Source organism: Coccinella septempunctata, chromosome 1, assembly GCF_907165205.1.
Source record: "Coccinella septempunctata chromosome 1, icCocSept1.1, whole genome shotgun sequence".
In the NCBI taxonomy this organism is placed as follows: Eukaryota; Metazoa; Arthropoda; class Insecta; order Coleoptera; family Coccinellidae; genus Coccinella; species Coccinella septempunctata.
The window spans coordinates 28,263,966-28,289,834 of NC_058189.1; the positions used below are offsets into that span (position 1 = coordinate 28,263,966).

Consider the following 25,869-nt stretch of genomic DNA (forward strand, 5'->3'; position numbering starts at 1 on the left):
GTTTTCCTTAGAAACAACTAAGTTGAGAAAAAAAATGCCTTGTTATTATGACAATTTACTTAAAGTCTTCTATTGCACCTCTCAGTTGCTTTAGTTAAGAAAATAGCAAGTCTTTCTTCCACTTGTTTCTCTGTGAATGACTTGGTCAGTGGGTTTTTCTTACATACCTCTGAAAATAGTATTGATATAATTTCGATGGTGAATAGAAAGACGATTAAAATAATCAAGAACAGCTGGACAACACTAGGTAAGTGTATTAGATATGTCATAAACTCTCCAGTATAAAATGAGTAGATGGAAAACGGAATTAACATAGACCAATGGAGAATATATTTTTTACCTTTGATTAAACTAGCCATGTCTAAAACAGAAAATTTTTTCTTTCCTTTTCCTCCAACCCAGCTGAACTGCCTCAAAACATCATCATCGACTAATTGCGGCATACATCTTTTGATCACATCTTTCAAGTCAGTGCCTCCAACATGAAGAAGCTTATTAACCTATAAATAAAATTATTTGTTTCGTCTTTGAGACACTGCTCTATGCATTGAACATAAAATGAAATAAAAATTACCATAAATTTTCTTATGTTTTTGTCACTCAGCTTTTTATCTAATTCCATCAAGTCGATGTAACTCTTAGCTGGAATATCGATATCCACTGATGCTTTGGATGGAAAATCTTGGATGACATTTTCTGCTTTAGAACTCAGCAACGATGTTATTAGTTCCGTATTCTGTGTCACTCTTCCATTAATTATATGCAGGAGTCTTATAATTTAAGTAGAATCTATAAAAACAGAAATAGTTGAAACGAAGAATGCATAAATATATTGGCGATTCACTGACCTTTACAGGATAAACATTTTTGATTCGCTGCAGAGGTAATTCTAGGGGAAGATGTACTTAAGTGGGTCACGAAATTTAAATTTCGTTTTACTATGGGCAATGCTTCGGACGTTGATGAGGTTGTCTGTTGTGAATTACCTAAAAAAATAAATTATTAAATATGATAAATAAAATAAAAGCCACAAAGATTATATACTCTAGATTTTTCAATATGCAAAAAAAATTTAAAAATACTGAATTAATCTTACTAGGAGGTGATGGTACTTTGAATCTTGGTGATCTCCTAATAACTTTATCTGGAGGGGATGTGTCAATTCTTAGGGTAGACGCATCGGAGTTGGTCACTTCATTTCCTAAATTTAAATTTCTTTTTGATGTTTCGTACTTTGACGAGCTGGGCTGTTGATAATTACCTGGAAAAATATATTATTTAATGGAACAAAATAATAAAATGAAAACTTCGGATATTTTGATATGCAAAAAAAAATTGAAAAATACTGAATTCATCTTATCAGGAGGTGTTGGTAAATTGAAGCGTGGTGATCTAACAACTTTTACCGGAGGGGATGTGTCATCTTCTGAAGAAATATATCGTGAATTCTTCTTCTTTTTCCCTTTATTCGAACTATCTCTTGTATCTTCACTATCTGTATCTAACTCACTGGTAAACTTGGCCATCCCAGCTTTTTTAGTTGCCACATAAAAATTGTCATAAGGTGAACTACTCAATACTTCAACTGGTACACTTTTCCAGTACTTAGAGGGTTTCTATTTCGCCCGGATAGCAGCTCTCACCTTTGCCCCAGAAATAGTATCTGGCCATAGACATTTGTGATCTCCACTAGACTCTACTACTACCCAGGAAGCAGGCACAGCTTCCACCATATCATTCTCTTCAATGAATTTTACAATTTGCCACCCTTCCATTTTTGGTAATGCAAATGTGAGTTCCTGGCAAAAGTAGCATTCTTGATCACTTCATAATGAATAACAAGAAATAATGCTAATTATAGCAAATGTGTTTTTAGCTACAGATTTTTTTCAAATTTCTACAAAACAGTATCATGTTTCTATTTGAGGGCATATAATCAAAATATATTCGGTTTTTAATTTCCGATTATAATTATAATATAATAATAATATTCTGATTATATGCCCTCAAATAGAAACATGATACTGTTTTGTAGAAATTTGAAAAAAATCTGTAGCTAAAAACACATTTGCTATAATTAGCATTATTTCTTGTTATTCATTATGAAGTGATCAAGAATGCTACTTTTGCCAGGAACTCACATTTGCATTACCAAAAATGGAAGGGTGGCAAATTGTAAAATTCATTGAAGAGAATGATATGGTGGAAGCTGTGCCTGCTTCCTGGGTAGTAGTAGAGTCTAGTGGAGATCACAAATGTCTATGGCCAGATACTATTTCTGGGGCAAAGGTGAGAGCTGCTATCCGGGCGAAATAGAAACCCTCTAAGTACTGGAAAAGTGTACCAGTTGAAGTATTGAGTAGTTCACCTTATGACAATTTTTATGTGGCAACTAAAAAAGCTGGGATGGCCAAGTTTACCAGTGAGTTAGATACAGATAGTGAAGATACAAGAGATAGTTCGAATAAAGGGAAAAAGAAGAAGAATTCACGATATATTTCTTCAGAAGATGACACATCCCCTCCGGTAAAAGTTGTTAGATCACCACGCTTCAATTTACCAACACCTCCTGATAAGATGAATTCAGTATTTTTCAATTTTTTTTTGCATATCAAAATATCCGAAGTTTTCATTTTATTATTTTGTTCCATTAAATAATATATTTTTCCAGGTAATTATCAACAGCCCAGCTCGTCAAAGTACGAAACATCAAAAAGAAATTTAAATTTAGGAAATGAAGTGACCAACTCCGATGCGTCTACCCTAAGAATTGACACATCCCCTCCAGATAAAGTTACTGTACTTTCCAATCCAAAAAAACTGGTGACTACCATGAAGAAATGGATGGTCAGTCCTTCGAAAAGTGGTTCGAGGGTATACTTCCTAAATTGGAGGAAAATTCTGTAGTAGTTTTAGATAATGCTCCTTACCATTCAAGGAAAATGGAAAAAATTCCTAACTGACAATTCAGAAAGAGTGATATCCAACAATGGTTGAGGGAGAAAAATATTGATTTCACCACTGACCTCATAAAATCGCAATTGTTGCAGATAGTCAGGCAGAACAAAGAAAACTTTGAAAAATACATCGTGGAGGAAACCGCAAAGGCCCAAAATATTACCTTATTGAATTGATTTGGGCCGATGTCAAGAATTTTGTGGCAGATAAAAACAACACATTTAAAATGGCTGAAGTACAAAATCTTTTTCAAGAGGCCCTCTCACGGGTTACTTCCGAACGATGGAGAAAGTGCGTGGAACATGTCAAACAAAAAGTTGAGGTGGACATGTGGAAATTGGATAATATTATGGATGATATAACACCAGTCATCGTCAACTTAGAAGAAAGTTCTGCATCTTCTGACGACACTACGGACTAGTCACTTTTACAAAAAATATTGTTACACATTTATATACATAGTTTGTATTAAAGTGGGAACTTTAGATTAATTGTTCATTACTGAGACTCGTACATAAGCAAACATATTTTTCACCGGAACTGGAACACTTAAAAAGTTTCAAAATATAACGCTCTCGGAATAAAATTTATTAGTACACCTCTGCGCTATCACGTTCTTGACGCGTGATTACTGCATGCTGCAATGTTTACGGCTGGCCTCTTGGATTTGGATATACTATAGAATATAAGCAGAGGAGATTGAACAATCTCCTTGCCAGTCATCTACGTTTTATATCGTAGACAAGTTGTTTATGCTCCAAAAATATTAGAGTTCGGTGCCACAGATTACAGAGATCTGTAATCTGTGGTTCGGTGCTCAAGACTTTACTGCTGTGAAATACAATCTATGAAATAGGTTAGAAGTTAGAAGGTTGAGCTGGAGCGCGGGAAGCTGACTGGGATCGTCCGATGTCGAAGGCGTGGCGTTATAATTTATAATTAAAAAAGTTTTTATATCGGTTAAGTGAAAACCCTGGACTGCTGCTAATGTATAAGTAGTGCTGTTAAAGGTTATTATTATATACCACACAATTTCTGATACCTATTTCAACCTTTGGGTAAGTTAAGATATGAAGGACTAAATGCCCTATATTAGTATTAGTGTTCTGTGGGATATACAGAGTACCTATTCACCTAAAGTCAGTGATTTTCTTCGCAACAATGAAGAAATGTTTTTTGAGAAAAGTGAAAAAGTTGAGCTACCAAACATTGTTGATTTCTCGAAACAATGCTTCTGAAGAGAACAATATTACTGATTGGTCAGAGTATGACCAGAGCGCTGAAGAAACAGTATATAGTTGTTCTACTGAAATGATTCAGCTCTTGACTCCACCAGAAAATCGAAGTATTGCTACCGAATTGATGCATGATCATCAGTTATCAAATGATGTAGTTGAAAATACTTGTCTCCCAGGACCGAGCCATCAAATAACCCAGCTGAGTTTTCAGGAAGAGATTAAAATGTGGGCTGTACATAATCAAATAACACATAAAGCTGTTAATGAGTTACTTATTATTCTAAGGAAACATATTTCAAGGAAACAACCCGGTTTGGACGGTATCCCAAAAAGTGCTCGATCCTTTTTATCAACTGCTCGTAAAGTAAATACCCAAATTGTGAGCCCTGGTACCTACTGCCATCTGGGCCTTGAGAATGTGCTGAGTGATTTTTTTAAGTTACATAACCTAGAACCTCCAGAAACTATTGAAATAGCTGTAAATATTGATGGACTCCCATTAAGTAAAAGTTCTGGCAGCCAAGTCTATCCTATTTTAGGGGTTCTCTTGAATTTGAACATATCAGTTTAAAATGTATTTTTGATTGGTATATACCATGGGTACCAGAAACCCCATGATCCAAATGAATTTTTGGTAGAACTTGTGAATGACATAATCAATTTATCTCAGAATGGTTTGAAAATGAGGGAAAGGTTGGTTACATTTAGGTTGAAGTATTTTCTCTTTGATGCCCCAGCAAAGTCATATCTATTGAAGGTGAAGAGTCACAGTGGCTATTCTTCATGCACTAAGTGCTGTCAAGAAGGAATATATCTTGAAGACCGTGTTTGTTTTCCAGATATTAATTCAATTAAACGAACAAACGATACTTTTTTGTTAGGTGTTACCAAAAAGCTGCTTGTTGGAACTTGGATATTTGGTAAACCACCGCATAATTTACCAGCTAGGATAATTAACAATATGAATGCATTAATAAAGCGGATAGCTGTATATGTACCATCTGAATTCCCTAGAAAGTCGCGAAGCGTTTCAGAAAGTAAAAGGTGGAAAGCAACTGAATTAAGATTGTTTCTTTTGTATACTGGTGTTGTTATTTTGAAGCACAAGAGAAAAATATGATCATTTCATATGTCTTTTTGTGGGTATTACAATTTTAGTATCATTTTCTCTAACAGATCTTTATGATTATGCAGAAAAATTACTCATCTATTTTGTTCAACAAACTCAAAACATTTATGGCCGTCACTACATGTCACACGATTTTCACAACCTACTTCACCTCACAGACTGTGCTCGCCGTTTCGGGCCGTTAGACAAATTTAGCAACTTTTCCAGTGAAAATTTTTCACAGATTTTAAAACGGTTAGTCAGGAAGGGTGATAAACCCTTGCAACAAATAGTAAAAAGGTTGTCAGAAGGTTTTATTGTCGCAAAACCGAGTAGGCCAGAAAATTTTTATCTCCAACATGAAAAAAACATATCACCCTTATTACCATATCCTCAGTTCTCAAAATTAGTGGGTCCAACTTTTACATTGAATGCAGTTTGCAAGCGGGACAACTGTTGCGGAATGAAAGATGGTACTGTATCATTAGTTTTTGGTTTTTCTAATACGAAGAGTTCAACAGTAGCTCTTGTCAAACATTTCCAGTTAAAATATGACTTCTTTACAACACCATGCAATTCTTCCATTCTTGGTGTGAATTTCGTGAAAAAATTATGTAACAAATTTGTAATAGTTGATATCGAAGAAATTTCACAAAAATATGTTCGCCTTCCTCATGAAGATGGTTTTGTTATTTTTCCGTTATTGCACACAGTCGGATATTCTTCTGAATGAAATTCTATTGCAGAAGTCTATGAGTCGTATTAATAAACTTGCAGTGAAGTCTTTTAAGATAGACATATTCCTGGTGTTCATATGTTTGTTGTAGATGCAGCTGTAGTAAATAGGTCCTTTCGTTTGCATAAAAAGTGTATAGCACTTTTCTACACTCTATTTTAGTATTCGTTTGCTGATTGAATTTACACCAGTGTGGAGGAGGTGTAGCTTATCTACATCTCCTTTTGACTATGTGTAGATGAACTGAACTTCCTCTACACTGGTGTTAATCAAATCGAGTGTAGAAAAGTGCTACACTTTTCATGCAAACGAAAGGACCTAATACAAATACTAGCTTTTATTCATACGACTCAATATCCCACTATATTTTTTAAAATTGAAATATTAACATTGTATAAGAAAACGAGACCTCTAATTATAGTATTAATCAAGCTTCAACCCATTTTAGTTTATGACAGCTATTTTCTTATTCTTACCAATTATTATCATTCCGAATTTCATTCATAGAACTAGATAGAATTTGGCCTGGGCCAAATAATTCAATAAATTCACTATATTCTTCCTGGGATGGAAAATTCATTTATACTTGATTTTGGGTCTGCTTGAGACTATTTGATTACTTTGGTTTCCTGTTGACTACATTTAAATAATTACCAAAACCTTGATAAGAATATTTACTTGTATAAAATCTCTCATTCTTGATTTCCAAATTTGTCTAACGGCCCGAAACGGCGAGCACAGTCTGTGAGGTGAAGTAGGTTGTGAAAATCGTGTGACATGTAGTGACGGCCATAAATGTTTTGAGTTTGTTGAACAAAATAGATGAGTAATTTTTCTGCATTATTATAAAGATCTGTTAGAGAAAATGATACTAAAATTGTAATACCCACAAAAAGACATATGAAATGATCATATTTTTCTCTTGTGCTTCAAAATAACAACACCAGTATACAAAAGAAACAATCTTAATTCAGTTGCTTTCCACCTTTTACTTTCTGAAACGCTTCGCGACTTTCTAGGGAATTCAGATGGTACATATACAGCTATCCGCTTTATTAATGCATTCATATTGTTAATTATCCTAGCTGGTAAATTATGCGGTGGTTTACCAAATATCCAAGTTCCAACAAGCAGCTTTTTGGTAACACCTAACAAAAAAGTATCGTTTGTTCGTTTAATTGAATTAATATCTGGAAAACAAACACGGTCTTCAAGATATATTCCTTCTTGACAGCACTTAGTGCATGAAGAATAGCCACTGTGACTCTTCACCTTCAATAGATATGACTTTGCTGGGGCATCAAAGAGAAAATACTTCAACCTAAATGTAACCAACCTTTCCCTCATTTTCAAACCATTCTGAGATAAATTGATTATGTCATTCACAAGATCTACCAAAAATTCATTTGGATCATGGGGTTTCTGGTACCCATGGTATATACCAATCAAAAATACATTTTGAACTGATATGTTCAAATTCAAGAGAACCCCTAAAATAGGATAGACTTGGCTGCCAGAACTTTTACTTAATGGGAGTCCATCAATATTTACAGCTATTTCAATAGTTTCTGGAGGTTCTAGGTTATGTAACTTAAAAAAATCACTCAGCACATTCTCAAGGCCCAGATGGCAGTAGGTACCAGGGCTCACAATTTGGGTATTTACTTTACGAGCAGTTGATAAAAAGGATCGAGCACTTTTTGGGATACCGTCCAAACCGGGTTGTTTCCTTGAAATATGTTTCCTTAGAATAATAAGTAACTCATTAACAGCTTTATGTGTTATTTGATTATGTACAGCCCACATTTTAATCTCTTCCTGAAAACTCAGCTGGGTTATTTGATGGCTCGGTCCTGGGAGACAAGTATTTTCAACTACATCATTTGATAACTGATGATCATGCATCAATTCGGTAGCAATACTCCGATTTTCTGGTGGAGTCAAGAGCTGAATCATTTCAGTAGAACAACTATATACTGTTTCTTCAGCGCTCTGGTCATACTCTGACCAATCAGTAATATTGTTCTCTTCAGAAGCATTGTTTCGAGAAATCAACAATGTTTGGTAGGTCAACTTTTTCACTTTTCTCAAAAAACATTTCTTCATTGTTGCGAAGAAAATCACTGACTTTAGGTGAATAGGTACTCTGTATATCCCACAGAACACTAATACTAATATAGGGCATTTAGTCCTTCATATCTTAACTTACCCAAAGGTTGAAATAGGTATCAGAAATTGTGTGGTATATAATAATAACCTTTAACAGCACTACTTATACATTAGCAGCAGTCCAGGGTTTTCACTTAACCGATATAAAAACTTTTTTAATTATAAATTATAACGCCACGCCTTCGACATCGGACGATCCCAGTCAGCTTCCCGCGCTCCAGCTCAACCTTCTAACTTCTAACCTATTTCATAGATTGTATTTCACAGCAGTAAAGTCTTGAGCACCGAACCACAGATTACAGATCTCTGTAATCTGTGGCACCGAACTCTAATATTTTTGGAGCATAAACAACTTGTCTACGATATAAAACGTAGATGACTGGCAAGGAGATTGTTCAATCTCCTCTGCTTATATTCTATAGTATATCCAAATCCAAGAGGCCAGCCGTAAACATTGCAGCATGCAGTAATCACGCGTCAAGAACGTGATAGCGCAGAGGTGTACTAATAAATTTTATTCCGAGAGCGTTATATTTTGAAACTTTTTAAGTGTTCCAGTTCCGGTGAAAAATATGTTTGCTTATGTACGAGTCTCAGTAATGAACAATTAATCTAAAGTTCCCACTTTAATACAAACTATGTATATAAATGTGTAACAATATTTTTTGTAAAAGTGACTAGTCCGTAGTGTCGTCAGAAGATGCAGAACTTTCTTCTAAGTTGACGATGACTGGTGTTATATCATCCATAATATTATCCAATTTCCACATGTCCACCTCAACTTTTTGTTTGACATGTTCCACGCACTTTCTCCATCGTTCGGAAGTAACCCGTGAGAGGGCCTCTTGAAAAAGATTTTGTACTTCAGCCATTTTAAATGTGTTGTTTTTATCTGCCACAAAATTCTTGACATCGGCCCAAATCAATTCAATAAGGTAATATTTTGGGCCTTTGCGGTTTCCTCCACGATGTATTTTTCAAAGTTTTCTTTGTTCTGCCTGACTATCTGCAACAATTGCGATTTTATGAGGTCAGTGGTGAAATCAATATTTTTCTCCCTCAACCATTGTTGGATATCACTCTTTCTGAATTGTCAGTTAGGAATTTTTTCCATTTTCCTTGAATGGTAAGGAGCATTATCTAAAACTACTACAGATGATGATTTATCCTCACTACTACAGAATTTTCCTCCAATTTAGGAAGTATACCCTCGAACCACTTTTCGAAGGACTGACCATCCATTTCTTCATGGTAGTCACCAGTTTTTTTGGATTGGAAAGTACAGAGTCCTCCAGTTAAAAAACCAGTGTCACTGCCAATATGACATACTATAATTCTTTGCCCTTTGCCTGGAAAAATATATTCACTTCATTTGAAAAAGAATGTTGAAATTGTTTGCCACCAAAAAGGTACTAACATCAAGTTTCACAAAACTTTGATTGCTCGATCAAGGATTTGGCATTCGATTTCCAGAAGGAAATCATTGAAACTTTCATATTTCCGAATATATTGGAGGAGTAGCAGATGAGAATCATTAAATGGGCGAGTATAGATAACACGACATTACAAAAAAAATTTTTGTTCTTTGTCCTAACGTTTATATCCGGTTAATTATGCACAAAAACGAAAAGAAAATAACTTTTTTTGATATAAAGTTTGCTTTTGAGATAGTTATAGTATTAATAGTCGTTCTTCATTTTTTTTATAATTTTTAATAATTCAAAAAGACCGTCCGATGAGAGTGGGGTGTTTACGTTTACAAGGTGCCGCTAGAGGGCACTCGAGTCATAAACAATGATCAGGTGTTGTTTACTAGCCCAGACAAACTTCAAATATCGTCAAGAAAGTGTAAATACGATGCTGATGCATTTTGTTTTATATGTGGTCAATTTATCATAATTCGTGACGTGAAATACGAATTAAAGACATCTCACGTTCTCTCTGAAGCCTATGAAGCATATTTTGACTTTCCTGTTTGGAATCAAGACAATCCATGGGCTCCCCATGTTGCTTGTTTTTATTGTAAATGCTATCGTTGAATCAGTCTCCTAAACACAGAAGCAAACTTTTTCATGCCATATATTTTTTTTCGTCTAATTAGGATCTAAACTATCGAAATTTTATGCTTTACAGTCAAAGTCAAATTTGGTGTTGACCCGTGTAATTATTTGGTGCAAGAATGATATTCAGAATGCTTATGACCAACTTATCGACTGAAAACTAATTGACGTTCATCCGTCAATCGATCGTTGATTCTATGATCAAGCTTTATGAAACCGACGGTTAAACGCGGGTTAAACTCAAAATTCAAGACCTTACCAGACCGATTTTTTAATCCAGTAGATAGTCCAGCAAGTAACGCTTGCCGAGAAGATGTAACTGTTTCGTCGGTCCACACTTTGGATTTAGTATGACCGGCATTTACCCAAGTTTCATCCAAGTAGTAAATCTTCCTGTTTTCATCACGGAAGGCCCTAATTTTCGTGAGATAGTTTCTTCTTCAACATTTAATGTCGTCACGGTCCATTAAAAAACTGTTGCGTTGGCGACGTCCATATTTGAAATTAAGTTTTTTCAATATATTAGAGAAGGTACTCTTCTTAAAATTTGGCAAGTTCGAGTCTTCATTAACTATTTTTAATACTTTCTCTATAGTCGGGTGTTCATTTCTGAAGAAAAACTCGCGAACTTTTCGCCGTATTACATTTTTATCGAAATCTGATAAGGACTCCCATTTGGTGGTCCGATTTTGATTTGTTGCCGACTGTGATAGAACACCGGAATTTATGTATTCGGAAATAATTTTCCTAACACTTCGAGCTCCAATGCTAAGTCTCTCAGCAACTCGGAGTTCTACGTCCTTTAAATACATTCCTGCATTTTGAATAATCTCAATTTTATTCAAAATCATTTCTTTTATCTCGGTACTGAAGTGTCGTTTCAGACGTCTCTCTTTTGGAGGACTTAAGTCAACACGCGATTCCTCAGCAGTATCAGTACTTGACATTATCTTAAATGCTTGTAACTTGAATAACTTGCTACAACTATAAACCAATTTACGAAAGAAAAAGCAATGAATGACCTCTGCAGTTCTGCACAACAATTCGCATACAATCAATGAATCAAACGTAATGCGGTTCTGCGGAAGGTGCTTCTTACTCCCGCCTTCAAACATGAAGCTTTGACCAATAAGAGGAGTACCTCAAATAAGATCACGCGTTAGTCAGTTTGTTTACGCTGGCCTCTAGGATTTGGATAGACTATATATATTATAACTTTTAAAATCTATACGTATATGATTAAATGCAGTTTGTTGCCCATTCGTTGATTTCAAAAATATTTGCCATAGTGATGGTGTTGATTATGTTTTTATGCTAAAGTTTCGATTTCAGCACTGGCAAAAGAATGTTTTCCGAGAAAATCGAAAGATAAAAAATACTTTGAACCAGAATGTATCAGATCAGCTGTAAATTGTAAAAGACCACCAGCCCTGAGTGTTGAAGTGGCTAATTCGACAATTTGATTGGTTGTAATTTCTCATCAACTGTCATAACTTTGAAATCAAAGATCTTTGTTAAAAATTGCTCATTATTTTGGTTGCGAAGCCAATTCCTTTTGAAATAGAAATAGGATAACGGCTTGTGATTCATCAGTTCTTATGAATGGAGGAACTTCCCCAGTTGTTTTTTTAACAAACTTTAACAAATTGAAAGCAAAAATCTATATACAGAGACACATGCTATCAAAATGCCTTTCGAATAATCACGGAATATTCAAATACTTACATTTCAGCTTGATAGGCCGTTTGAATATACCAGCAATATTCAAGGAGAATATCTGATGAATATTCGTGAAAACATATTCCAGGAATATTTTTTATGGATATAAGATACAACGCATATTCATGAAATATTCCAAAGATATTGCAATATTTATTGGAAAATGGGATGTTATAGGCATATTCCTGGAATGTTAAGTGCCGTCTGGGTTATAAGTGACAGACACTTTCCATTGGCCAAAACTCTTGCCAGACGTTTTGAAGCTGCACAAAAAATAAATGAACTTTACTTATTTTCTTCTCGATCTTATGATACAGGCATCCTGAACTCTTATTTTCCAAAAAAAATTGGATTAACCAAAATTTCGATTATCCGAAATCACTTTCGTCCACATTATTTCGGATAATCGAGACTGTACAGGGTGGGCAAAATTCGTTGTCTGTTGAAGGGATCTCGAGAACTATAGCAGCTAGAAGAAAACGGATGACACATTCTCGAGCTCTTTTTTCATGGCTACTCCAAAACTGAAAACAGATCCATCCTAACGTTCATAGATTTTGAGTTATGAGCAAAAATTGAGAAACTGCCATTTTCAATGAAGCTGAATAACTCGCTTATTTGAACTCGTATACGAAATTCCTTGTTACATTCTACAGGCACTTTTTTATGAGGAACTTGAATATGATATCATTAAATTTTGTGATACAGTCATTTTCGAGATACGACAGGGATTTCACATGTTTGATATTGAAATATGTCATTGAAGTAACTATAAAAAAGTTATATTTCATCATTCAGACGAATAGTAGTGACCAAACATCCCCTCAATATTAACATTATTTAGCCGGGAGTGTGAGCGCGAGAGCACTATGCGTGGCTTTCAGAGTGAGTGGGACTATGGTAACTCGGTTCCCTTTCACAATTTGTTTGGAGTCCCTTTACTGTATGCTATACATTGCTCGCACATGGCACATACACATACCTAAGAGTATCAACACTTGCATATACACAGCACATAATTATACCCAATAAACGAACTAACTGCATTCATAGTCCCTTGTTAATTCAGATACAATAGGCTAGGTAGTACTTTCTTTCGAAGTCTCAGATAGTGAATAGACTGGCATGTCCCTCATTGAAAGAATAATTGTTTTATATTTCCGTAGATGATGCCAGGTTTTGCAGCAATCGATTGCAGTACAGTACCTGGTGGGCTAAATTCGTTGTCTACTGAAGGGATCTCGAGAATTATAGCAGCTAGAAGAAAACGGACGACACATTCTCCAGCTCTTTTTTCTTGACTAATCCAAAACCTAAAACAGATCCAGCCTAACGTTCACAGATTTTGAGTTATGAACGAAAATTGAGAAATTGTCATTTTCAATGAAGCTGAATAACTCGCTTATTTGAACTCGTATTCTAAATCTGTTGTTACATTCTACAGGCACTTTTTTATGAGGAATTCGAATATGATGTTGTAAATTTTTTGATCCAGTCATTTTCGAGATACGACAGGGATTCCTGATTTTTCAAACGTAAACTATAGTTAAAAATACTTTCATCTTGCTGCAAATTTTTTGCTGATTTCAAAAATGTATCATATGTCGCTATTCACATGAATATAACATAAGAAAAAAATAACAGTACTTTTTCCTTCTTTTCGATGCACTGTTGAATTTTCAGTAGGCTGGCGTAACCATAGTGACCGTTGAAAATGCATTATGGTTCGTGAACTGTGATAGGAATCACCGACTGTCGAATAATTATTTCTTTTATATATCGACAGACTTTCGTCTGATTATTAAAAATGAAAATTTGTTGAATTATCGTTCTATTTATGAAAGAAACTTAACGAGTCAGTAATATAACGAAAATAAGGTAGCTACCTATAATTATAATTTTAACAAAAGAAGGATGATAAAAAATAGGTACTACTTCGAATTGTGAACCATCGTAGGATAAGCACGCCAATCATCGCTAGAACAAACTATGTCAAATTAATCATCGATATTTATTCAGCAATCCGTGATTTCAATCATGAAGGCTCAGATTCACAAAATATAATGCATATTTAACGGTTGCTATGGTGAGCCAGCCTACTTATAATTCAACAGAGAATCGAAAAGTAGGAAAAAGTATTGAATTTTTTCTCGTGTAATATTCATGTGAATAGCGACATATGATACCTTTTTGAAATCAGCAAAAAAAATTGCAGCAAGATGGAAGAACTTTCAACTATAGTTTACATTTGAAAAATCAGAAATCCCTGTCGTATCTCGAAAATGACTGTATCACAAAATTTAATGATATCATATTCAAGTTCCTCATAAAAAAGTGCCTGTAGAATGTAACAAGGAATTTCGTATACGAGTTCAAATAAGCGAGTTATTCAGCTTCATTGAAAATGGCAGTTTCTCAATTTTTGCTCATAACTCAAAATCTATGAACGTTAGGATGGATCTGTTTTCAGTTTTGGAGTAGCCATGAAAAAGAGCTCGAGAATGTGTCATCCGTTTTCTTCTAGCTGCTATAGTTCTCGAGATCCCTTCAACAGACAACGAATTTTGCCCACCCTGTACAGTCTCGATTATCCGAAATAATGTGGACGAAAGTGATTTCGGATAATCGAAATTTTGGTTAATCCAATTTTTTTTGGAAAATAAGAGTTCAGGATGCCTGTATCATAAGATCGAGAAGAAAATAAGTAAAGTTCATTCATTTTTTGTGCAGTTTCAAAGCGTCTGGCAAAAATGGACATGAAAAATGTCACTTATAATATAACTATAGCATAATATTGTAACATATATAAAAATCAGCAATGTGAAAATAAGTTATTTTTAATTACCTTTGCCACCTGGTATCTGCCCAGGTGTCACTAGGCAAGCTCGCAAGCTAGCAAGTTCGCAGGTATTCTAAGCACATGAGACTCTACTGAGATACTAAAGTTTCATCTGTGTGAAAATAAGTTATGTCTGGTCGCTCTGGGATCTTGGACTATGTGTTCCTTATCGTTGAGGTAATCCCAGGCAGAAAATACTATCTGGAGCTGATTGATGATTAGCTTGAATTGATTAGTTCCAGCCAAAAATGTGGTTTTGAAGTTAATTCCATCCAAAAATGTGGTCTGGAGTTAATTCCAGCCAAAAATGTGGTTTGGAGTGAATTCCAGCCAAAAAGCGAGAATAAAGTTTTTACTCTCGCCAATTCAAATTAAGAAAATTTCATTTAGATAACGGATGATTGCCGATAAATCATCTAAGATCAGATATGACAGGCGTTTTCTCCTTCAGGAGCGAAACTTAAAACGCAAATTGAAATCAGCGAAAAACATCTCACGCGCATCAAAACTGACAGAGGCTACATCATATGATACGACATTTACAAGACGTTACAAAGAATTCTGCGGATGCCAATGGCGTTGCAAGAATAAGATGATACGTTGACACTAGCGTGCAAGTCGTTGCATCTTCTTCTATATCACCTAATCTTTCTTCAACGTTTCCAATCTTGTCTTACACGTTTTCAGTCTTGTCTTCCACATTTTCAATCTTGTCTTCCACATTAATACTGTATTTCACGTTTCCAATTCTGTTGTCCAGTGTAATTGTTCCTCAACTCATTTTCTATGGATGTCAATATTGTCAATTCATCTCCCAAATTATCCTCCACTTTATTAGTGTTTTTCTCTATTTTATTGATGTTTTCCTTCATTTTCTTAGTGTTTTCCTCCATTTCATTTTTCATTTTCTTAATATTTCTCTCTATTTACAACCTCATTTGGTCAAAGGGTTGCTTGAGAAATTGCATACTCGCTTGGTACATTTTTTCTGCTGGCGATCTCGTTATCAGCATTCAGAATGTACTACAATTGGATTAACACAATACCCTACACCTGATACTAATGTAATGTTCTCTGGGATAATCGAATGGTCTTCTTTACGGACAACTAATGCACTAATTGTTGTACAAGGACAACTCGAATTTATTTACACACTCAACTAATTTACTTATACTACTTTGCAGTTTGTCACTGTTCGGAATTCACTGTTTACTCGGTTCTATTCAGAACACTCACTGCCCTGGGGCCCACCGTGCGTATCTTTTATATGGATACGCCACGGTCCTAGAACATTTCCATCTCTGAGAGCCATCGTTGTGTTTTCGATGTTTTGGAGCGGCGGCAGCCACGTATTCAGGGGATTCAGACGTAACAATGAGAAGACGTTTGAATAATCACTAAAAAGTCGACAAAAGTATTAATCTGTAGATTCCTGTTTTCATTGGTGCAGCGTGCAGTCTCGCATGCAACATTAATAGTTGGGGAGCCCACGATGAAGGTTTTCAAAGATGATAAAAAATCATGTACGAAATTCGTTGTATACTAAGGGGTTCTAGAGAAGTATAGCAGCTAGAAGAAAACGGATGACACATTCTTTAGCTCTCTTTTCCTGACTAAGCCAAATTTGAGAACATAATTCACCTATAATTTCTTACATTTTTAGATATTGGAACAAGTTAACTCATTGTCATAGACATACAGTAGTTGATTCCTCATGAAGTCAACACTATTCACGCACCTATTCATTAATTTTCTTTATTTTAGGGCTTCAGTGTTGAAGGAAATGAGAGTCTGCAAGAGGTTTTATCGAAAAATATTTATGTATGCCAGTGTCTAGTAGCATTAGAAATTGTGAGAAGCCACGGCTATTTTGTTACCAAAATGTTTGATGTATTCACCAGATTTAGTGTTGGTCTCATATATTTGATGTATAGGTGTTTTAAAAGAGGTGAATCATTCACTTTGAAAAACGAAATGGTACTTCAATTCTTCTCATTTCAGTTACAATTGTAAAACCAAATACCTCAAGACCAGCAAATGGTGAAAGGTACCTCATTTGTTACGACCTTCAGAAAAACGAGGAAGTAGAAAATATTCGGGAATATTTGAGGTTCATCGCGAAAAAATTATGGGATTTGAAAGGTGTGGAACAAAATGATATATTGGAACTTGTACCAATGAGAACAATCAAGGAGGATTCAACATTTTCTAATTATATCTTGGACAGCAATAACAAGTGAGTAGTTCGAAACGAAGATAGTTTCTTACTCCGTTGGTATCAGAACTTAGTGATACGAAATTCTTTTACAGACTAGGAAAACGGCAAATTGAAGCTTTAAAAAAGTTGAGAATGTTTTGCAAGAACTTGAGTCTACAAGATCCCAGACAGTATGAATTTCGTAAAAAATCTTTAGATTTTTGGCAATTGCCAGACAGAACGAGAAGTGATTTCGAGGAAGAAAATAAGAAAAAGATCCTATTGATGGATGATTATTTGGAGAAAACAGGTTAAGTTTACGAACTTCATTTCTCTCATTCTCTTTCTTCAAGTATGTATTACGAATCGACTCTAGTAATATAAAATGTTTCAGAGGTACTGGATTGTATTATAATTATTACCAGCTGACCCGGCAAACGTTGTTTTGCCATATAAATAATTTCCTTTTGTATGTTGTATTATGTATGTATCATAAAAAAATCGAAATTAAAAATTTTGTCTAAAAAATAAAAAAAAATTTTAGGGGTGTAATACCCCTAACATTTAGGGGAATGAAAAATAGATGTTGGCCGATTCTCATAGATACCGGATAAGCACAAAAAATTTCATCAAAATCGGTCAAGCCGTTTCGGAGGAGTATGGCAACGAAAACTGTGACACGAGAATTTTATATATTAGATGTGGGATCATATGGGTACTTCGGTACCTATGGAGAATCAGGATAATATAGTATAGTATAGTATATAGTATAGTATAGTATATAGTGTAGTATAATGAACGGCCGGATCAATTCAATTCAAATATTCTTTTAAAAGTGTTACTTCCGATTCTACGGAAGTACGCCAAGCTTTGTTATTTCAAATGGGACAGTTTAAATAAAATCAAATTTCTTAATCCAAACTTGGTCTGAGGAGTCATGTGAAATTCGAAAAAAGCTATCCAGTGAATATTTTTCTTTCACTATTCAGTATAAATTATTGGTTGAAGGAACTTGTAGCAACGTTTCGGATGATTTTTGCCGTCTTTTTCAGGCTATAAGTAGAATATTTCACTGAAATATCCACATACAATTGAAAGGATGACACGACAGCACAAACTGAATACATTAGGAAGCATCATTCGACAAACATTCTTTGAACTTTTTTCCAGCAATTTAAAAGTGAACACATAAAGAAATCTCAGACAAACAAATAAATTACTCCGATGTTTTGAGGAAAGCTGTCATTAAGTCTCCGGTACTTTGAATTTTCCTGAAGTTTCTTGATCCCATACTCGTATACATACGTTATGTACCTACATGCACAAAGTAGATACTATTTTGAAAATTGGACACAACACAAGCTTGCTAAGGTGCCCGTGTTGTGAAATTTATGTTATGTTTCTTCCTCAATAAATTGAAATTGAAAAAAAACCTTACCTTGAAGATAGAGGATTATGGTTCTCGCGAAAGTGTGCTACTTTTTATGAAACCAAGAAATCAAGAATGGTATAGCCAGAAATTTGGTAGCCTTTTTGGTTTTTGAGTTGAGTCAATGGAATTGAAAAGTATCACTTTTCAGGCGCCCTTCGTATCTCAATTAACTTCAAACTTATTGAAGAAGTTTGAACTTTTTCTTATAGAATTGATAGAATTAATTCCTTTTAGTTTTTTACTTGTGAAGCAAAAATATTCTGTGAATTGAACACTCTGTATATTATTTTCCATATACATAAGGCATGTTGGAAGTGGGTTTTCCAAGAATAGAAAATTGTATTCAATTATTTTTGAAAACAAGCTCAGTAACACTAATTCTCTTGAATTTTCTTGTATGTCTAGTTCAATAGCTATATAAGATGTCTAAAAATATGGTGTAGGATTCGATTTTGTTTTACGTCTTGTCGGGATATGAGATCAGTTTCGTTTTTCCCACTTCTACCTACGGTAGAATGGAAAAATGCTTTTCAGAAATGGACAGTTTATTGTCAATTGATATTTGAAAATAATTTGAAAACATTGTAACGTGTTTAGTTTTCAAGGGCTTGATCTCGAGCGCCAGCTATTCTCTATTATATTCTAATAAGGGAGAAATAGCAAACCCACCCAGAGGTATCTACTAGTTGGAGACAGAGTCTGGGGTTATCTATGGTGGTAGCGATAAGAAGTACTTCAAAACCGAATTTATTACAATAAATCTAAATAACAGTAAACCATACAATGATCTCCAAGTCAGAAATATATACTGGGTGGCACACCCCATACGCGGCGCTCATTTTGAGAAAGTAAATAAAGATATTTTGAAAATCTTTTCTTTTGGTGCGTGTAGGGTGTTCCAAAGCACAATTTAAAATTATTGTCATCTATACAGGGTATTCGAAAACAATTAAATGTAACACCTCAAAATGGAATGGCAAGCTCAAATTATGATGAGTTTCCTCAGATCACTTTATTCCTTAGAAGCACGCTTTACGAGATAATGGCGAAAAATTTAAGTTTTTGAATAGCAATTAATGAAGAACCTAGTTACGTCAGCGATACAGACAGTATTTTTTCGAATAGACAAATTAGCTACTCCTATACATAAAAAAATTTCAACTCTGGAATATACAGAATAATCATAATTAACTCTCAAACATCAACTATAAAGAATCGTCAAAAATTTTCTTATTTGAAATGGCATACCCGATATTTCTATATCTCGTTGAACGTAAAAATTAATTTCGAAACTATCTTCATACGGTTTTCCTACACCTAAACCTGATAGTTTCTCAGGAGTTTTTGACGATTATTTGTAGTTGAAGTTTGAGAATTAATTATGATTACTTTGTATATTCCAGAGTTGAAATTTTTATTTATGTGTAGAAGTAGCCAACTTGTCTACTCGAAAAAAATACTGTCTGTATCGCTGGCGTAACTAGTTCCTTCATTAATTGCTTTTTGAAAAACTCCATATTTTCAATTTTTCGTCAATATATCGTAAAGAGCGCTTCTAAGGTATAAAGTGATCTGAAGAAACTCATCATAGTTTGAGCTTGACATTCCATTTTTGAGGTCAAATACAGGGTGTTACATTTAAAAAAGTGTAACTTTGGTCTATATCTTTGTTTTCGAACACCCTGTATATATGACAATAAATTTAAATTGTCTGAACAACCTACACACACTACAAGAAAAGGTTTTCAAAATGTCTTCATTTACTCCCTTAAATGAGCGCCGCATCTGGGGTGGGCCACCCGGTATAGCTGATGGCCAAGTTCAAAATGAGAAAACAGAAATGAAACAATTAAACTATTACGGCGGTCAGTAATTCAAAATTAACACAGTGAAATTAATGAATCAAACAATATTCAAATTAATTAGACTCAGTCAAAATATCAGGTATAAAAAAAGCAATCAATAGCGGTCACTTTGATTCCTTCTGAGATAATAAAGGATGTACGGATTTCCGCAAAATTTACAGCGCCCGGTTGTCTCAGAAAGGTCCAAGTCGGTTAGTTCAGCGATTGGTTTGATCCCGAGCACTTTCAGTGATTTTCAGTTTACAGGCCAACCAAAATTGAAAATATTCAATAAACAGGACGGGACGGGGTCGATTCAGGTTAAACACAATGCAACAGTACACGGCTTACAGGATAACAGACGGGGTAGTTTATTGTGATCGCCAAGCATTACCAGCGGAAAGACTTTGAGACTTCTGGCGATTGGTCTCGATTTACCAGAGAGCCAGGTGACAGAAGTCTGATTTAAACAGGAAAACGAAAACAGATCTTAACAGGTCTAGAACGGGGTAGGTCATTGTGGCCTCTCCGTGGCAACCGCGGGTATACACGCTAAGCATTACCTGCGGAAAGACTTCGAGACTACTGACGATTGGTCTTGGTTTACCAGAGGTGAATTAATACTAAGAAATAGCAAAGTTAGATAAATAAAAGAATGGAATGTTGAATCACCAAGTATGCGGTATCAAGATAAAACTTACGGTTTGCTCCGGTATGGTCGCACCACTAATTGAAAGCAGATAAAGCGAATCGAAAGAATAATGAGATGAATCTATATCAAGTTAAAGAAGCTATCAAGAATCAACAATTGCCAAATAAAGAATCAATGTGAAATGACAGTCGAATAAAGAATCAAGGATGACTACAGAATAATGAATCGCGAACAACTGCCTAATCAAGAATCAATGCGAAATGACTGCCGAATAAAGAATTACTACAGAATAAGGAATGACGTTCGTCCGGTGGTGCGGCCCTATTTATTAACTTTTCAACACGTGAACGGTTATGTGACTAAAATTGCATCTAAAAATTCGGTATTCTCAAATTTTTTCCCAAGAAGAAATATTCTCTTTATCGGTGAAAGAAACTGTCGTTTTCTGCAATTCACGTTTTTTTTTTTGTATTCATCAGATTAACGGTGTTTTTGTGGAGGGAAAAACAACGCCGAATGCAGAAAAACACTTTTTCTTTGTTTTGAATTATTTCGGCGGATTACTAATGGAAATTTCAATTTTACGGAATTTGAATTTATCAATCAAGATTCTAAAAAATATTTCTAAAATGAAATTATATTCTACGGAATATCTAAATTAAAAGTGAAATTCCCATCAGATGGTGTTGCATTGTTTCATAGGGAAAATTGAAGTAAACGGACATCTGAATCGAGGCTTGATCTTGACTCAAAAAAATCAAGTATCGTTACATCCCCCGTCCCTCGGATAAATTGAAGTTGCGTTGAAGACACAAGTTCAAATTATAAGAGGGTTGACTAGTCCATACAACAAAAAGAATTGGGAATTCCTGACGGTTAAGCGCTCGCTATCTTACCCATACATAGTTTTCATCGTAATCTTAACAGTACAATACTAGTAAGTCCAGCGATCTATTTTTTTTGTGGATCCATCTTTCACCACCAAATCAATAAAAAAAATCATGGGCGAAAATAAAATCAATCAATCAAATCAACCCGATTTATACACTGTAGTGATGTTTACCCCCGGCTGTCCAGTTTCAAGAACGACTATTGGACCACGGTCAATACCGTATGTCTGATATAAATGCTGCAGTCTGTTAATTTTTCCCCTTATTTAAAATAGAATGCCGAAGCGAATAATAAGCTTTATGCAAAGAGGGATGGAGTGACTTCTTACCAAGGATTACAAATAAGGGTATATATTCTATAATTTCATACGTCCTTTTTTCTATTAAGAATATTTCACGGATTTCTACTCCAGGAGAAATATCAGTTCAGAAAAGACGGTCAGAGAAATTGATGGATAGAGTAAATAGAGAAATGAATAAATATCCTAATACAAGTTTTTTTCATACGGAAAGCCCTAGAGCTCCATATCCAACGATTAAAATGAACCTCCACTATTCTGTAGACGATGGAGTGCATGTTTCTCATATTTTGTCGAATGTGTAAAATGACTGGCCAATAAAATTGATAGAGATGTAAAATGTATCAGATTTACTCAGAAAAATTTCTGTTTCTTTTTGACAGCCCTAGAGCTCTAACTCATTCATTCATTCTACGATCGATATATTCCTCTTTTTTTGTTTTGAAAATACAAAATGGCCAAGAAAATTTATTTCTCCATGCACCCATTTCATCAATTTTCTTGGATGGCCTTTTTAAATTTTGACAAAAAAAGGCTCCATGCGCTCCATCGTAAAAAGAATGTCGGTTCATTTCCATCGTTGGAGGTGGTTTTTCTGAGTACATTCTGATACATTTCTTTATCCACCAATTTTCGTGGCCGGCCATTTTGAACTTGAAAAATGAGGAATATCCGCTTCATCGTAGACTGAAGAGTTCATTTTGATCCTCGGAGCTGTAATATAAACAAAAAATTATGTTAGGATATATCAGTCATCCCTCTATGTACTTCAGCCATTAGTTTCCTTGGCCGGATGTTTTGAACTGATTTATCTTCTGGAGAAGGAATCTTTAAAACATTCTGAATAGAAAAAAAAATCGGTTCATTTGATCGTTGGAGGTGGCGTTCTAGGGCTGTCAGAATGAAACAAAAATTTTTATGAGTACATTCTGATACATCCTTCTATCCACCAATTTTCTTGGACGGTCATTCTGAACTTGAAAAACAGGAGTAATATGCGCGTCATCTAAATATGAAAATCAGTAATGAAATCAGTGATTACAAAACATGATCTATATATATATATGATATATGTATATAGAAAAGCAAAGACCGAGTACAACTAATTTTTAAAATCTCTAAATTGAATTATAATAAAAGAATTATTCGTAATTCCGATAATGTTTGCAAAACAGTTTGGAAGTTGGTGAATGACGAATGGAATAATAAAAATAAAACTGACAATAAAATTACCCTCCGGGTTGATGGTGAACTTATTTCCTGTCCCTAGATGGTTTCGAAGGCTTTTGCAGAATAATTTACGGAAGTGAATGTTGTCTCTGTACTCACACTTTGGCGGTTCCTTGTCTGGTTCATGCACCTTGCAGACTTCCCTTAATAGTAATTTCTTCTTCTTTCCCGCTACTGCCGAGGAAATTTCATCCATCATTTGCTGTCTAAAGAATAGTAGTAACTCAGGTCCCGATATGATATCTGTCAGGGCCCTGAAATTATTGGCTCCTTTAATATCTGAGCCTGCTGCTTCTTTACTGAATGAATCAGTGTCTTCTGGTAATTTCCCAACTGTCCTCAAGCTGGCAAGGATTATACCGCTTTATAAAAAGGGGGATACCCAAGACATAACTAACTATCGACCTATATCTATCTTGAGCCAATTGTCTAAGGTCTTTGAGAGAGTAATTTATAGACGCATGTACAATTATTTAACGAAGTATTCTGTATTATCCGAAGAACAGCACGGCTTCAGACATGGTAGGTCAACCCAATCGGCCAGTTGTGAGTTTTTCGAAATTATATACAGCGGCCTAGACGGCGGTGACTACGTGGCCGGTATATTTTTTGATTTATCGAAGGCATTCGACACGCTGCAAAATAACATCATTTTAGATCAGATTTACCAGATGGGATTCAGGGGAGTGTTTCTGGATTGGATCAAGAGTTTTCTATCTGATCGCAAGATCAGATTGAATGACGTTTCATCAATTTTGATATTTATTGATGATCTGCCTGCGTACGTTGTAGACCATATTCTGATAATGTTTGCGGATGGTACTTCTATCGCTATTAAAGCAAAAAGTTGGCAGGAGTTGAAATTGTTGTGCGAAACCATAGTAAATTGTTTCATTGGTTGGTGCCACAGAAACGCACTAATCCTCAATCTCAAGAAGTTGGTTATAGTCAAGTTTCAGAATCAGGATAATCCGAGCGATGAACTTTTGATTGTTGATCATAAACTCGGAGAATTGAGGACGACAGACGGGGTGAAATTTCTGGGCCTGCATGTGGATGGAAACCTTAGGTGGTATCTCCACACAGATCATGTTTGTGGAAGGCTTAACAGCTCTTACTATGCCTTATTACGTCTCAGAAGTTGTCTCCCTGTCGAAGAATTGCTGACCATTTATTACAGCATGGCATACAGTCATATGAGTTACAATGTAGTTCTTTGGGGCTACTCGACAGGGTCGAATCGAGTTTTCATTTCTCAGAAACGCGTCATAAGGCTTATATTCAAACTTCGGCCACGTGATTCATATCGTCCGATTTTCAGTCAGTTTCGTATCCTTCCCTTCCCTTGTATATTCATCCTTAATTGTCTTATTTATATCCACCTGAACATCGGAAAATACAGGAAATGTTCTGATTTTCATGGGTATGAAACACGACACACTTATACCATAGCCTTCCCCAGGCATCATACAGTTAAATATGAGTCCTCACCGAGTAATATAGGTACCAAATTATATAACCATTTGCCCAGTCGCTTGAAATCAATGAGTGAAAAAAAATCTTTCAAGAGAGAAGTTAAGTTCCTTTTTACTATAGTGTGGAGGAGTTCCTTAAGGACTCCATTTGTTGAATCTGTTATTTTTTTTCTCTTGTATTTGCTATAATATATGACTTGTCCTATACATTTCTTAAATGTCCAAAAGGATCAATAAAGTTTATTTATTTATTTATTAACAATATCTTGAAAAAAGAAAAATCCCTTAGTAATTTCAGAAGTATGGTGACGAGTTCTATTTAACGGAATACAAGGAATTGAGGAGGACCATCAAGCGTGACATTGGATTGGCTTATAGGAACTTCATTCGGGTATCAGAAGATAGAATTCCACAAGATTCGTCTTCTTTCTGTTCTTTTATTAATGGCAAGAGGGGTAACTCCAGAATTCCTGGTGAGATGAGACATAGCGGGAAAACTTATTGCGGACCCACTTCTATCGCTAATGCCTTTGCTGATTATTTTCGTTTGGCTTATGATCCTGTTGTGGACTGTAATGCATGTGATGTGGATGGTGCTGGTGGTCCGGACGCGATACGCACTGGATATATAACACAGGATCAAATAATTGCCGCCGCCAGGAAACTCTCTCATAAACTTACGTCTGGTCCAGATGGGATACCAAGTTTTATTGTGAAGGACTGTATTTATGCATTGTCGTATCCGTTGAGCCATATTTTAAATCTCATATTGAGCAAGGCTACTTTTCCTAGAGCATGGAAATTGGCTAAGATTGTACCAGTCTTAAAAAAAGGAGACCCCTCCATTGTTGGTAACTACAGACCAATTTCAATTTTATTAAACTTCTCCAAGCTATTTGAAATTATTGTCTACAACAATATATATCCAGCTATAAGGAACCATATTAAGATCGAGCAGCATGGATTCATGGTTGGGAAATCTTGCACGAGCAATTTGACTGTATTTTCCCAGTATATTTGCGA

At 35.2% G+C, this 25,869-nt stretch overlaps 2 protein-coding genes across 5 annotated transcripts in view; one reads left to right on the plus strand and one right to left on the minus strand.

Moving 5' to 3' along the window:
* The window catches only part of LOC123307906 (cap-specific mRNA (nucleoside-2'-O-)-methyltransferase 1), a 245,095-nt gene that overhangs the window by 55,370 nt on the left and 163,856 nt on the right, over positions 1-25,869 (plus strand). For all 4 annotated transcript variants that reach the window (XM_044890410.1, XM_044890393.1, XM_044890420.1 and 1 more), the window contains exons 6-8: positions 16,592-16,775; positions 16,829-17,063; positions 17,138-17,334. In XM_044890410.1, coding sequence (XP_044746345.1) covers positions 16,592-16,775; positions 16,829-17,063; positions 17,138-17,334 — 616 coding nt within the window. The remainder of the gene's footprint in view (positions 1-16,591; positions 16,776-16,828; positions 17,064-17,137; positions 17,335-25,869) is intronic.
* On the minus strand, positions 587-23,951 carry LOC123308049. Its single transcript, XM_044890582.1, has 4 exons — positions 23,471-23,951; positions 1,097-1,261; positions 849-986; positions 587-789 (listed from the first exon to the last, which is right to left on the minus strand). The coding sequence occupies exons 1-4, from the start codon at positions 23,568-23,570 to the stop codon at positions 779-781; spliced, it is 414 nt and encodes a 137-aa protein (XP_044746517.1). The 5' UTR covers positions 23,571-23,951; the 3' UTR covers positions 587-778.